At 40.1% G+C, this 16,440-nt stretch overlaps 1 protein-coding gene across 1 annotated transcript in view; it reads left to right on the top strand.

Annotated features, from left to right (window-relative positions):
- The window catches only part of LOC117378653 (3-hydroxyisobutyrate dehydrogenase, mitochondrial-like), a 44,239-nt gene extending 38,881 nt beyond the window's left edge, over positions 1 to 5,358 (top strand). Inside the window, exons 7-8 of the mRNA XM_033975298.2 lie at positions 495 to 651; positions 2,614 to 5,358. Coding sequence (XP_033831189.1) covers positions 495 to 651; positions 2,614 to 2,772 — 316 coding nt within the window. The 3' untranslated portion in view covers positions 2,773 to 5,358. The remainder of the gene's footprint in view (positions 1 to 494; positions 652 to 2,613) is intronic.
- The last annotated feature ends 11,082 nt before the right edge of the window (positions 5,359 to 16,440 follow it).

Below are 16,440 nucleotides of genomic sequence, written 5' to 3'. Positions count from 1 at the left end.
AAAGAATCCTATTATTAATACACAACTGCAAGGCTTGTTAATTTTATATTTATCCCCATTTGTTCAGCCCTCGTGTTTATTTTCTTATTCTTGACCGTAAGGTTGTTGGTGAGCATTTGCCCTAAAACTAAAAGGTAGCCACCTCAAACCTCATCTGAAGTGCAAAGTGTCAGGATAAGTCAATTAATCCATTGCACACTCCAGTCACTGTAATATACCAGGTTGTGAAAGGAAAGGCATCTGGGGTAAATATATAATATACTCAGTTGGCTTTGCTAATGGGAAAAATATATATCTATTACCTCACTTTCCAACCAAATACACTTAAGGTTAAACTGCAATACAGATATCTCAGTTTTTAAAAAACGTCAACACTTTCTTTTGTTTGTTTCTTTTGTTACCATTTTCTACAGATTTTATCAATAAATATTGATTGATTAAAAATTGCAGATAAACTCTTCATATATTTTATTTTGGTTGTGTCTCTCCTTCAGACTGGGCCTAGACCCAAAGCTCCTGGCCCAGGTCCTGAACATGTCGTCTGGCCGCTGCTGGTCTAGTGATACCTACAACCCAGTGCCTGGAGTCATGGAGGGGGTCCCGTCTGCAAACAACTACCAAGGTGGCTTTGGCACCACACTCATGGCCAAGGTACTGTAATATGTGGAGCTACTTTCTCACTATAAGTCATTGGGCTTTAATTAGAAAATTGCATTACTACTTTAATTTACTTTTATTCTACTTAAGTAATAATTTATGTTATCTACTATAACTTTGCACTTTATATCAATACTATCTTTGGCCATGCGTCCTAGTTGGTTGACAAAATAACTATAATTTTTGGGATCACTTAATTATATCTATCACTGCCATTATGAAGAGCAACTAGGTCAAGTTAAGATCAGTGAAAAGGTAATCCCATTCACAGTTCTAGTGCTCCTTTTAGCAGTAAAAAACATGTAATTGTATAAATGCAAAATGAATAAGTTCAATGCCATACTGTGGCACAATACAATTCCATGGAGACAAATGGCAGATCCCAGGAAAGTTATATAGTTAAAACCACACCTTGTCCCTATTTAGTCTCAACTCAATCTCAGTCTCTGTGTGAGAAAATTGTACTTTTTTTGAATGAAGACCATTGTGATAGAGAAATTGCATTTCTGTGCCAGCCCCACACTGCCAGCTCAGCCCTTCTTATTTTGGGCTCCATCATCAGATACTCTCTACAATAGCAGTACAGCCAGACTGGGCTGCACTAGACTAGAATGGATAGTACTGTCACAATGTTTTGAGGGTTCAGGTCTCCCGGTGTGGGGTGCTGTACTGAGGTTAAATAAACTTCTCCTGCATTAGAACTTCAGCCTCATGCCTCTTCAACTGTCGGGCTACAACACAGTGATCCCTATTGTAAACTGTCCCAGCTGTAAAAGTATAGAGAAAGTAGCATGTGCTCACAGTGGGTCTGGGCTCTGTGGGCTCATGATGAGGGTAGTAAAATGGAGTGTGACAGTGTTTAGTTACTGATTTCCCCCTGATCTCTCCTGGGGCTCTGCTTTGTCTGCCTGGGATTGTCTTTGTGCTCTGCTGATGGCTCTTTTGTGGTGTGCTACCCCCTTTCACTTCTCCATCTGTGGCTTGCGTTCACTTTACGGCTCCTGCATTACCAGAGCACCAGACTCACATCAGCCTTTGAAACAAGAGTTAAGTGGCTGTTAATACACTTTGCACACTGCACTACACCACTTCTGCCCAGTGACCTTAGAGTAGGGCTGAAACTAGCTCATTGATAAATCTCAATGAATCGTCAAAATAATCAACAAACATAATGATAATTACCGGATCTATCCATGGGTTTCAGAATGCCAAAAAGGACTGTTGCTTTAGCAATTCACAATTGTGGTGTAGTAGATCTTTGGAATGGGAAAAAGTTATTAAAATGTTGCATGTGACAAGAAGCTGAAACCTATGGATACACAAAATCCTAAACATGTCATTGTAGGTTTAATTATTTAGACAAAGCAGTAATTACATAAAATTTAAAAGGAAATGTGTAAAACTTGTGTTTTTGATGGTCAGTGTACATCACTTTAGCTATATCTGGGTCTAATTTAGTACAAATCTCATATTCATGAGCCTTTAGAGATCTAACAACGTATCTATTAATTGAAGAAAATAATTGCCACACTTATTTAATAGCTAAATAGTTGTGAATTGAAGCCCTATGGTGGACTTTTTAACAAAATATTCCAACATTCCAAATCCAACTACATCACATCTGAAAATATTTCATATTTTATTGCTTCACTACTTGAATATTAGGTGGAGAACCTGCATCTTATGTGTTGCTAAATGCTACCTACATTAATATGGTCTGATAGCATTGGGCCAGCTTTGGCTCATTTATTAAAGCAGTAGGAAATTATGTAAATCCCTATCTACTTGTTTCCCTGAAGATATTATTCAAAATTACCTTGAAAAATATACCTTCCTTCTGTGAGCAAGGTCACCTCTGCACAGATCTGACCTATGTGGCCCTGGTTGAGTCACCTGTTTGTTCATGTGTATCAAATTAATACATTCTTATACATAGTCTTGTGTGTTTTGTTGTAGGACCTGGGTTTCGCCCAAAGCACTGCCACCAGTACACGCTCACCCATCCCTCTGGGCTCTCTGGCCCATCAGATCTTCAGGGTCATGTGCTCTCGTGGCTACGCTAACAAGGACTTCTCCTCCGTCTTCCAGTTCCTCCGTGAGGAGGAGGGCCAGTGAACAGACCCTCTGTATCCCACTGTGTTACCATAGTGTTATGTACCATCAGAACAGTGCAGTGTTTACAGTAGTGAATATATGCAACTCTGCTTTACCGGCCGGGACTGTTCTTCGATAAAGGTTGTCATTATTCTTTAGATATTGTTCATCAGGAATTTCAATGTGTATTTTGCCCAAAGGAAGTAGACAGTTAAGCCCCGTGTTCTGAGGCATGGATCAGATGATTGTGGAGTTACTACACATATGTCCCTGGGAGAAAAAAACTGACCCTGTTTTAATGGTTCCATATGAAACTTTAGTACAACTCTAGCACTTAAAAGTAAACATTTGAACACTGCAAATATCTTCATGACTTAAAATAACTTCAACTCAGAATTGACGAGTTATTACTTATTGACTTTTTCACAAAATATTTTATACTGGTTTAATTTATTGTTTTTTCATCCATGCAAAATTAACCGGTTATGGGGTGAGACTCTATATTATTTTGAGTGGATTTTACAATTAGCGATTCCTGTACAAGACTCTCAAGCATGTCGCACATGGTCCCACATGACAATTTTCCATAAATATACTAAATCATGATACAAACTTTACACTACAACTTTACAAACCTGATGTGATGTGCAGTAGTTTCATTAGCAAAATGCACGCTGATTGTATTGTGATAGTACTCTGAATGGAGAGTGCAGGGAGCAAAAGGAGGTTAGCTAACAAGCATTAAAAAAAACCTAATTAAACATTTTAATATGTTGTTTATGGCGAATATAGCATTTTCAAAACAATGTGGAATGTGTTAAGAATTAATACCTCATAGAAGTGTAATACTCCCACTTTAACTATTCAAGTCAACATTGTTTTCTGAGTTGAAGTCATATTAACAATTGTAGATGGCATCAAAAGCACTTTAATGTCAAATTCTAAACCAAATTATGATTATCATGAATAATCTCTTGTATATATATATTTCAATATTCAAAAGAGAAACATTTGTTCTGAATTTGTTTGCAATATCAAATGCCATTTGATGTTAATTGTTTTTTTTGTTAGTTATTTCTTTTTCATCATGAGAGCTAGCCTGATATTTCTACAGCTCAGGGCCCTCTTAACCACGTGCATGTACGCTTCATCTGTGCGTTAGCCAAATCTCATTTTCACTCTATAGTCGTAATAATCTGAGAAGTAAACAAGGCCAATGAGGGGTCTGAGGAGCTGTATGTGGAAATGATGCTTGATATCAGAACATACTATATTCTATCATGTGCATGACAAATGTATGCATATGTGGAGGTATGATGTTGCTTTAAGTGAACAACTCTGCATTGCCCTTCTGTGTAAAAGGGACAAAAATAAGAATGGCAATGCAAGGGAGAGAAGAGCTGGATAATTTCAGAAGCTTTGGATCAAAACTGACCACTATGTGAGAAAATGCTACGATTACTAATTTTTTTTGTACCAGTAGTCCATTTGTACACAGGGTTCCTATGCATGGACTTTAAACATTTCAAATACTGCAACTTTAAAATGAAGCCCTAATTTTATGATCATGGTTATACTGTATCCTTTTCTGTGTTAAAGTAGCACTGTGTAACTTTTTTCATGGACTTATTGCCTCCCGCTTGTCTCCATGGCGATATTATTACTTTGCCTGGAATGTTCTACAAAGCAACCATCTAGCACTCATTTCATTATGGATGTTTTATTGCTCAGAAATACCTTGAAAAGCATGTAGTCTTACTGTGAGAGGGCTTGTCTCTCCCCAGATCTTACTCGTAACTTGGTCAAGTGGTGCCACCAAATTTAATGACATACTGTGGAACATTTGACTAAGCAATAACATCTCCAATATATGGAGATGGCATACTCTCCACCAAGAATAAATTACACAGTGCACAAATAATATACATTTATTATAGTGCATGTATGATAGCCTTGAGGGGACATGTACTATTGTCGATGAATATGCACTGCAGTATTATTTTCTAGTCACATTTTGGCATTTCTACCAGTTTTCATACATAATTTCAAACAATATGTCCTATGGGCAACCATGGGACAGCAGCAGGAAGTTATGGCTGACTTTTCAAGATTTCAATGCACATTATTCTTCATTCTGTGCACTTTTCACCAGCATATAGTTTAATGGTATAGACTAAAAAGTTGAAAATGTATAGGAGCTCTGTTTATATGATTCTATCTGTGAATACACTAAACTGTACCTCATATAATCACTACTTTACAACTCTCCATAGTTTACTGTGGTTCTGGTAATTGTACACTGAATGCTGGATTCTCTTTTAAACGTTACAACTGACCTGATATTACCTCACCTCTGCTCTTGAGCCTCAGTATTATTCTGTGACCAACACTGTTCAGCTTTTCTGCTTTTGAAATGCAATATCGGACAGTATTTTCCTATGTTTTTACCAGACCTCAGGCAACCTCTTCTCTTTCTGCCACTGCAGTGTGTAAAACTTGACAAATGTAAATAATGTAAATTTCATGGTGTTGTGGGAGGAGCTTTGTCACTTTTGTATGTGGAGTCTACAGTTGTGTATTAATTAATAAATCGTGTCTACAAATTTAAACAATTTGACTATGTAATGTCATTTTGTAGACTAATTTGTTTGGATATGCACCAGGTTATTTTTAAAAGAAAGCTGAAAAAAGAAAAGTTTAATGTATTTAACCAGATTTTATGCAGACTACCTACCATGGGAGAGGTATTTTCTTTCCTAGCCTGTTCAGAATATCACTCTGTATTTTTACACAGATGGATATCAGTCTGGTTCCCACACCCTCAGTCGTGTCTCAAGCCAGAACATGGTCGTGCAATCAGATTTGCTTTTTCCAGTGATGCATGTGAAAGAAAGGAACTCATTGGCCATCTAACATTTACAAACAAAATCCAGTTTCTCTCACCTCAGATTAACAAAGTTTAGTGTTTCAGTCATTGATTTAGCAGAAATTTGTGACGTTTTTCAGCCGTTTGTGATACTTTTTTCATTATGTATTTTGATACAGACCATGCGTGTCCCTGATTGTCCAATTCTCCTGTCAATCACGTCAATCTGAACTCTGGGAGATTCACTAGTGACCAGACTCACATCTTTGTAAAGTACTGAAGAAGTGTGGCCAAGTATTATTCGGAAATTATTTGGAAATGGCTTGCCTGGCAAATTCAGAATGATACATCTCTGTATTTCCATTCAGATTGATATCAGTCTAGTCCTCACGCCCTCCGCTGCGTCTCAAGCTCCTCCAAACGTGATTGTACAATCAGATTTGTTTGTTTGTTTTTTTCAATGATGCATATGAAATGAAGGATCTCATTGGTTACCTATGATTTACAAATAAATTTGAATTCATCTCACTTGAGATTGGCCCCATGAGTTTAGTGTAACTCGGGTATTTTTCTGCTCCCGGTTCGTCTCTGCCTTGGGTTTTGCCCCGAGACTAAGTCGGAAGTATCGTGAGACTTCGTACACGTACCGCGAGATTTGGTGCGCGCTGTCTCTTTAAATATGGCGCTGCGACGCGGCTCGCGAGTGTTGTGGGTCTCGGGAGTGGCTGAGCTGCTGCAGGTAGGTATTTAGCATTTAGCATTTAGCCCTTTAAAACTCACTGATCTCGGCTTAAAACGATCTCTAAGTAACTGTTATGCTGCTAACCTTTCTAGATGCCTCTTGCTGCGTGATGGTGCGCTGTGTGTGACTGTATTAAGTGGAACTGGTGAGTGCTGATTTGTTATTGGTTGTTTGGAGCTACCATGCTAATGCTAGCGCTCCTTTGTATTAAGATTGGACCTGTCAGCTGGTGCTGGCGCTAGCTGCACTCCTATGAAGATTAAGACAATCATTTCTTAAAATGCTATATTTATTCTGTACTGTTTTGAAATGCATTAATATATATATTGCACAGAATTATTGACATTTTCTACATAATGTTAGCACTGAAACTATTGAGTAATGTTTAATATTTAAACCTTAATGCACTTTGAATTATTGTGCTAATGATATGACCTTTATACAAAGAGTAATCTGTGATGAAACAAATATTTATACATGTACATGAGTTTGAATTATGATCATTATGACGATTTATTGTGACAAATTGTTGTACTGTCAGTTACTTTTTGTAACTTAGCTGTGATACATGGTTTATGGTATTACTTATTGATGGTTCTGTTTTGTACAGGCCAGGTTCCAGAACTGGATGGCGAGCTAAAAGGCCTCGAGCCTGGACAAGTATTGAGTGCGCCCGTCCGCCAGTGCGGTAGGAGGCTCTGTAGCCGCTCCCCACACACACACTTGCACGCACACCAACAATCTCTGCTGGTGATAGGGTTCTGGACTTTGCAAGTATTGCACAAACCGACAACTGGTTCACCGATCCTCCAAATCTGAACTCTTTTTGCGCCTATGTGTATTTATTGACCCTTTTTGCGCTTACGTGGATTATGAACTCTTTTTATGAACAGTGGGAAAAAATTGCAGCTTGCGCACTCAACCTAAATAACTCCTTAAATGCATTGGATCCATTTTTGTTCTACATCACACACACATCTTGTAAATTATTGTACATAATCTCTGTTTGTCTATGGCACTTTTGTAAATAACATCACAACTGAGCTCAACTCCAATATTTGAGTCTGGTTTTCATTGAGCACCCCATTTTCCTCCGAGCCGACCTATATCTTCTGATCCTAGCCCATTTTATTGTACTATTATTATCATTGGTAGTTATTATATGATTATCATATTGCAGCATTATGGGCTCGACACACGGGGAGCGACGTCGCTTGCTCTCCATTTATTTTCAATGGTACCTGTGCGACACTGCGAAAATCACTTGTCTCTCTCACCTCCGCGACAAACGAAAGTCGTGCACGTGAAAAGCTCGTGCATGTGCACGACGTCGACACGCAGGCCTGCGACGCGACTAATGAAAGTTGAAAAATGTTCTACTTTTATCGCTGTCGCCTGCACAACAGCCAATCAGCGAGAGTTTGATTGACGAGCCAATGCACTGTCCACTTCAGAAACATCATGGAGGAGAAAATTATACTCACGGTGTCGGATTTCCCAATTCTTTTTGACATATGTCAAAGGGACTACCGAGATATATCAAAAAAAGCAGCTGCCTGGGAACTCGTTGGTGCCAGGGTGAATGTGAGTGGTAAGTTAACATGCGCAAATTTGTTAATTCAGATAAATTTATGGAGGCTAATAACCAAATGTATTAAAGACTGATTCAGCATTAAAAAAAATATATTTATTAAAGGTTTTTACATTAAACAGAATTAGCTGCAGAATAGGGTGGACCCAGGGTCGCTTTTTTTTAGTTTTGTAAAGTGCAACCAATTGAAATATTTTAGTCAAATGAAGCAAAACTTTACGTGATTTCATTTTAGCGTCTTTTTCCCCATCTACCGCTATTAACCTCAAAATTCCCTCCAAATAAACAGCCAATCAGACGTGTAGGAGGCTCGCGATCTGCTCTGGAACAGAGCGTGACGTGACAAGCTGCTGCTAGTCGCTGTCGTTAGTCGCTCCCCGTGTGTCGAGCCCATTATACATGCTACATTAGTCCATGGAGAAATGATTTTGCAGAAATCCACAATGTTTTGGAACATGCATGTCACTCCCATTTGAAAACAGGGGGATTCAGTGACTAGATCCACATCTTTAAGTATTGAAGTGTGTTCTGGATCCCAGACAAGGCTATTGCAGTAACAACTCCTGTTCTATTTGCAGCAGTAAACAGATCAACAAACAAACCCAGCTCTGTTGCTGTTAAAATTCATTTCCATATCCAGTGAGTTTGCAGTATTCTAATGACAAGGTTCAAAACATAAAAAAAAATGCCATAATTTATACAATGAAAATGACAACCATTCAACCATCTAGAGTTGACTCACTTTGCCCCTGAAACTGACCAGTCTGAGCTCATCCACATGCTGCCTCCATGTGAACCTCACTAGCTTTGTAAAGTCTCAATAGTTTATCCCCACTCAATTGTATAATTAACATGTCACTCCAATCCATTCATTCCCAATAGCTTTGAAAATTGTGGTTATCAAGCCTCTCCTAAAGAAGAGCAGTCTTGATGCCATAGTACTACACAATTACTGGTCCATCTCAATCTGTTTGGTCCTTGAAAAGGCTGTTCACTGGGAGAAATTTGCTCTTATCAAGGTGACAGATGAAATCTGCCTCAACACTGATGCAGGCAAAGTCCGTCTTGATCCTGTTAGCGCTAAGTGCTGCTTTTGACATCTGTCAATCATGGGATCCTCTTGCAGAGACTAAAGGACTGGATGGGCATCTCTGGTACTGTGCTAGACTATCGAGAAGACAGGAAGTATGTTGTTTATATTGGTAACTGTGTCTCAGATCACATGGCTTTGATCTGTGGGATCCCTCAGGGGTCTCTCCTGGGACCCCTTCTGTTCAATCTCTACGTGCTGTTGTTAGGCCAGTTAATACGCAGCAATTATGTGTCCTACCACAACTATGCAGATGACACTCAGATCTATGTCTCACTGGCAGCAGGTGAATATGGACCAGTGGATTCACTCTGCCACTGCATCCAACAGATCAGTCTTGTCTGAGTTTAGTTGCACAAAGTTGTTTTGCATCCACACACTGAAGTCATTGACTTTGGTCCACAGAAACAAAGTTAGTCAGTAACCACCTCCAGTCTGTCTCTCTAAAGCCTTCAAATCAGTTTAGAAATCTAGGGATGATAATAGGCTCGAATAGACTTGAACAACCACATCAAGTCTGCCAGAATCAATGGTAGTTCTGGAGATGGGTGCTCCACACCTGTTGGTCAAATGCAAAGTGTAATTTAAAAAGATGTATGTGTAATCCCTCCATCGTCCAGGTATGAATCTGTCAACTGGACAAAAAGTTGTTGGAGTGAAGCCGCTGTTCTGGTCAGATACCTTATATTCACCCAACACTCCAAGAACGTTTTGTCCAGTTAGATTAGATTTTTTATTTTTTTATTTTTTATTTTACTACTGTGATTTACTATACATTTTGACTGCACGATATGAAAGATGCGACATTAACTCTAACTGTTTAGTATTGCAATAACGATATTATTGTGATATTTGAATATACTTTTTGGCACAAGTTCTGTTATAAACAAAAAGGACATTCTTTCATTTATGAGTCTGTCAAAATAAACTTAAAGGTAACTTATTATACAAAATCAATCGCCTTTATTTATTTTTTAGAGCTTTTAACCATGTTGGTTACTTCCCTTCTCTACCCTCTTGAAGTGATTCATGCATGTTAGAGTAATGTTAATACTCCTGTATTCAAGGTGTCATCGCTCCAATCAACCCTTGTTTTCAAGGGCTATGCAGCTATTACGGCAACATCAGCTTCCATTGAGCAAGTCAGGGGACGTGGTTCTTTTATTAAGACGTTTTAGATCAATCTTGCAATTTCAAATTTCCAAATTATAACATAATGACTCATGGGTGTCTTTGGTTAGTGTCTGCTATATAGTTATAACCTAACCAAGCCCAAATAAGGAAAAGCATGAATAAAATCTGCCTTTTTGTCCATTTTACTTGTATGATATCAATTATTGTGTTATTTGCCATATATTGTGCAGCTCTACTAGACATGCTGTACCTCAATACGCTCTTGGTGCTAGGTAAAAATGGAGCATTTGGTATAAACCTATGCAGACGTTGGGAGAAAATGGAAACTACTTCTCAAGTCACTTTTGCATATTGCTTCACTGGCAACACCACATTATTGCAATTAAACACAACTCAATCCAAACGAGTCTATAAAACATTACTACTCTCTGAGCTTTAACCATACAAAGTGTCTGTGAGCTTTTGTGCCATCTCAGCGTCTGTCTGCCTCTCCTTCAAAGCCAGTAGCAGCCCGGGCCAGACCAAAAGGGGCTCGCTAATGTCGGAATCATGCCCTTATTTCCACCATTACAATGAAGCCGACGGTAAACGTGCGGGTCGGCTGCTGTTTTGGGCAGGGTTTTATGGTGAGGCGGGTCGGGGCGGTTGTCTGACAGGCGCAGACTGTGGGAGCAGTGGAGTCGTCTGCAGGAGTGACTCAGGCTAGGGTGATTGTTGTATGAGGAAGTGCACTTGTTATAATGGATGGCTTTGAAGATTACCATCATCTAAGGCTAAAGAGCAAGCGGGAGGAGACAAAGAGGTGTGCAGGGTTCTGATGGTGCTTAGGAGTGATTATAGTTTGTCTCTAAATGAAATATTCAGAATCACAGGAAGGGTTTAGTCTGTTTTATGCATAAACTACATATATAAATGGATATAGCTAACCCACAAGCCGCCACGTTTTAAATAGGAAGTGAGCATGGGTACGCCTCCGACTTCATCGACCAAATCACTTTCTAATGAAAAACTTGCTCTTCTCTCCATAACAGCTGCTGTCAGGCTTTGTATTTTTGGAATATTTGTTTTAACCCGCTCTACGAGATCCTCGTGTTTTTTTTCCCTCATTTTGTCCGTAAATCAAGATAAACTTTAATAGCAGACAAATCAGGTGCTTTCTTTCTCTGAAGTCGCTCCCGCTAGCAACAGGCTTGACAGCGTTGCTAAGCGTTTGCTCCCTGCCAAACCAGCAGTACGGGTGGGAAGGGGCATTACCTTCAACCATCTCGCTCCAGATTGGTTGCTATGATGCTCACGGTCAACTTTCCAAATATGAAACTCGGCACCAAATTCTCCTCTATAACTTCTCGCCTCAAGCTTCTTTTGGCTGGAGCCAAACGCTACGGGTAACATCACACTCGCTTAGACTACTACTTTGTACAGTCTATGGTTTTATGACAGTGCAATATAATGCATATAGTCTTATCTTTTTCCTAATGCTACTATTGTAACCACAGCTGCCCTGGGGTAGACTAATTGAAGAGAGGTTGCCAATCTGCTCCATCAGCCCCTTCGACCACCACCAACACTCACACACGACATCCAAACTATGGCAGGTGTTATTACCCGCAAGAGCAAACTACCTGATGCACTTCTGCCTGTGTCAGGTGCAGGGTCTCCACTCCAGTTAGAAACTGGTCTTTTCCAGGATCGTTTTTAGTTTCCTTATTATGAGGTTAACAGGGGCAACAGTGGCTAATTGGTTAGAGCCGTAATCCACCAACCTCAGGGTTAACGGTTCAAATATCACTTAGATAAGTGCATACTGTTATTGTGTCCTTGGCCATGCAGTGTTCTCACATCTTGAAATTGTTATTTTAGCTCATTGTCCTGTTTCAATATGCTTAAGTCCTGTATTGTTTCTTGTTTGGTTTAGACCGTTTTAGACCAGGTTGGCTCAGGTTTAGACTGGATTAGTTAACAGCAATCTGTCTTTTATTAGCTTGTGCATTTTAATCTTATGATTCTTGGGCCGCAGAATTATAAGATCGATTCCCAGATCTGACATTTGCCGAATGTCTCTCCACTATTCAGCCCATTTAATCCTTGTGCTTATCCTGTCAAAGAAACACTACAACCCAAGAATATTATTAAACTAAGAGTAACATTTTGAAATTGGCCTTACCCACTGTTCTGTGAGATATCATGCAGACATTCACTTTACTCCTAGTTCAATTGTTTATGTGAGATTTTTAAGCATAACCTTACCTCAGCAGACAAAAACAAATGTGCAAACACCATTACCATGTTTAGAGGCTCATAAAAGTAGATTTTACTTAAAGCTTACTCATCAGGCATGATACTAGCCCGCCCTCAGACATTGCTCCTGATGCCCTCCTGCCTCTGCCCTCCTCAGTAGTTCATATTTGGGAGCTGTTCTAGGACTTGTTTATAGCTGGCTGCTGAGCCTGTGGTTTGCTCATTAAAGCACACATGAAAGAGTGTGTGAGCGCTCTGTGGTGGGAGGGGCCCCCTGACGTCTGAGGGCCCAGGGCCGACACACAGGGCCTCACCCATGTCCCACTGGAGCCTTGATGCCATCAGAGACCATGCCCTAGAAAGTGGAGTTTGATGTTCTACTTGTGAATAAATATATGTATTCATGGATGATTGGACACCCATGGTAAATAAAAACGAATGCTGTACAAAAGTGTTTTTTTGTTAATTCCAAAGATTGTTAACAGAAATATTAATCTGGAAAAAGTTAAAATTCAACAAACACCCCTTGTCACCTGTCACCTGTCTCTTTCCCCTCCCTTTCCCATCATTTTTCCTTGCCCCAATCTCCTCTATAGCACATCAAGAAGGTCCCAGATTAATTTCTCTGGGCCACCAGGTCTTTCTGTGTGGAGTTTGCATGTTCTCCTTGTATATGGGTGGATTTCCTCCTGGCATCCCAGTTTTCCCTGTCAACCCAAAACATACACAATAGGTAAAATCTTCCAGCTAAGGTACACCCGACCAAAACTAGCTCAAGATCTGGAGATGGATCCCCTGGCAAGGTGCCCACTGCTCCTGACAGATTGCCTCAGTGGCATTGAAAAATGGGTTTTCCACATTTCACTGGCATCTCTACCTGCTGGTGTCTTAAGTGCCAAAGTCTACTGTCTCAAAGCATTCCCTACTTCTTTCATTTGTCTGTTTACTCACTAGATTTTCCAGTTTTTGGTGATAAATTCCTGAGGCTAGTCCATTCATTACATTCCCATTAGCCCCACTCTCTCTGTTTACCATTGTCTGTTTGAGCCCTATAAGAGGCTATGGGCTGTCTATGGGAGGGTGACTCATACTAGACCCATATTAAGTGTACTGTGGTGGAGTGACTGAGCAGGTAAAATGGCCGCCTCAGCATTGTGGTTAGTGGAGCTGTTACAATGAGTTAGTCCTGACCCCAAACCACAGGAAACTGGTTCAGTCAAGAGGGCTGTTAGTGAATTTGAATGACTTCTACTTGAGTAATTTTATTTATTTGGGTGGAAGGGATGTTACTGCCTTGTCTGAATGTTGCACATTAAGCTCATCTTGTGCTTATCGATGGAGACAAGCAGATGACACCACCAGATCAAGTAACAGGTGAAAATGCATGCATTTTGATGTAATTTGTGGCAATAATAACACCATTAATGCTATGCTGTGGAGGATGGGGTAGAGTGATGTGAAGCTGTCAATCTGTGCAAATGGCCCGTGACCATTACTCATATCCCACATAGATTCATACACAAGGTATGAAAGTGTCTTGCCCAAGGACATAACGGCAGCATACACTGATCGGAGATGGGATCAAACAATTGACCTTCAGGTGGGTGGGTAAATGCTCTAACCACTGAGTCACTGCACAAAATATTGTGACATTTATTACATATTGTGAGTTTTGTGTAAAGGGATATCATTTTTTCATTAACATTTACATGTAAATATGTAAAGGTTATAGCCAACATGGCTCATTTCCATCTTCAGTCCCTCTGCTGTCTACAACACAGGTTAAAAAACAGCAAGAATCACACAAATGCAAATGGTAACACACCAGCACACTCACTATACACACAATTATAAGAATAATTCTGTTGAATTTTAATTTAAAAATTAAACCGCAATAGTAAAATGTTATTTTGTTTATACATGGTGACGTTACTTGTTTTTTATGGTTGAAACACTAGATGAAGAAGCAAGCTCCATATAGAAGGACCTCAACCACCTTAGAAATTGAACCTGGGACCATGTAAGGCTGGAATACTAACCTCTCACTGTCATTGGGCCTGTTTAGGCTTAGTGGTTTTATCTTGGTTTGAACGTGGTTTAGTCCTGGTTAAATGTGCACTCACACTGGTAAAAAGTTTTATGCAGAAATCCAAATATGTTCTATTGTTCTATATTTTTGTCTTTGGTGTAAAAAGTTGAGAATGTAATTAGGCAGTGTATTGAAAATAACTTGAATTCTAAATGGCCTCTCCTCTCCTCTCTCAGCTTGCTCTCGTCTCGTGCATAGTTCGCTGCTTGTTTGCCTTACCCCCTACACTCCACTGTCACCTGTGAATAACGACCCCTTCCTCTCCCTATTCATCAGCCTCTTCTGCACATGCTCAGTCGTGCCTCCGTGCTTTAATTCCTCTCATTGGAAGAGTGATCATGGCTCTCGTCAGAATCCATCACGAGCACTTCCCACGGCGACCGGAGCCCAGGTGAGTGATGACGTACTGTGGAGCAGGGCCCGGGCCCCTCAGTCCTGTGGGGGCCCTCCAGGGTGGCCCCTAAATACCCAGAGGGGTGCAGGGGCCCGCCCGCCTGCATCTATCACTGCCTCCGGCTCTGGGCTCCTGAACCCAACTATAGGCAAACATAAGCACTGAGAAGTCTGGAGGGAAGTGTAGATGTTGTGTCTTCAAACATGCAGTATGTGGTAATAATAGGGACTTAGAATGACAGAGTATGGTGGGATTTTCTCATTTATCTGTGACCAACAAAGCAGCCAAGTTTCACTGTATCTCATGAGATCTAACTGTGTAGTATGTTGATCCTCATAGTGTCAAAGCATGGAGAGGGTATTTTTATATTGTTTTGTATATTTCCTGATTATGGTACTACAGGACAGAATGTCACAAGAACTCCTGCCACAAGGATGTACAATAAGGAGGTTTATGGCAGATTTGAAGAGATCTACAATATGAATTTCCCTTTGGGGATAAATAAAGTCTTTTTTTATTTGATCTGATTATAGAAGGCAATTGTCCTTTTTTATGTCTGTTATCTCTTCAGTCAAATTTCTGCAATAAGAATCTGTAGTCTTTTCAACCAGGAATAATTCTGCTGAAAGTGCCACTCTTAATCTATGATCTCTTAGTACGAGTGCACGCAGCAAAGACTCTTCTTCCCTCCTCACTGCAACAGCAGAACCATCCACCTCCTCAGCCTCTCCATCTCCTCCTCTTCATGTACTCAGTGTCTTGACCATTGTGGTAGGTAATACAAGTTACGAGTCTGTATTAAAAAAAAAACATGTCCTCCTTTCTCTCCTGCTCAGTTTAAAGCCCTCTTCATGGCCAATTGACCCAGCACTTCGTTGTGTCTGCTGCTAATTGTACAGAGACGTGTGGGTGAGGAGGGGTGGGGGGCCTGAGGGGGAGTGGGGGTGCAGTAGGCCTGGTGCAGAATACAGGCCCGCATTGATTAGGAGCTGAGCACGGCGATGCTTCTCTCCTGACACTGATCCACATTAAGGCTACATAAACACCCATAATTGGTTGTTTTAGAGGCGGGAGCACAGGGGCCTGATGGAGCACTGCGTTGGAGAGAGTGAGGGAACCCAAGTGTGAAATGAAAAGCTTGTTAGTGAGACGATTCTCGATGCTATTACATGGCTGTATTAATTTGCAGACATAGATTACTAATTTTGGTACGCAAATTTGCATGTGTGATAAAAAAGGGGGATTGTCCGGGATTGATTTTTGTCTTGTATGTATGCCTAATCTAGCAATTTATGACTGAAACAGGTCAACACTTCCTTTAAAATGTACTTTGGTATTAGCACACACATAAGGATATGATTATCTGAATTTGTTCTGGCAGTAAGCTATTAAAAATAGTCCACATCTACCACATTTGATTAAGCCAATAACCAACTAGTGAGACTTAAATAGTGTATATAATAAAACAAGATATCCCTTGAGATTTTATTGTGTAATTAACAATTGCCAAGAAAAAGTATTGCATGTTTAAAAATGTATTTCTTG

This window comes from Periophthalmus magnuspinnatus, chromosome 11 (genome assembly GCF_009829125.3).
Source record: "Periophthalmus magnuspinnatus isolate fPerMag1 chromosome 11, fPerMag1.2.pri, whole genome shotgun sequence".
Lineage (NCBI taxonomy): Eukaryota > Metazoa > Chordata > Actinopteri > Gobiiformes > Gobiidae > Periophthalmus > Periophthalmus magnuspinnatus.
This window is presented reverse-complemented; position numbering and strand designations above follow the sequence as displayed.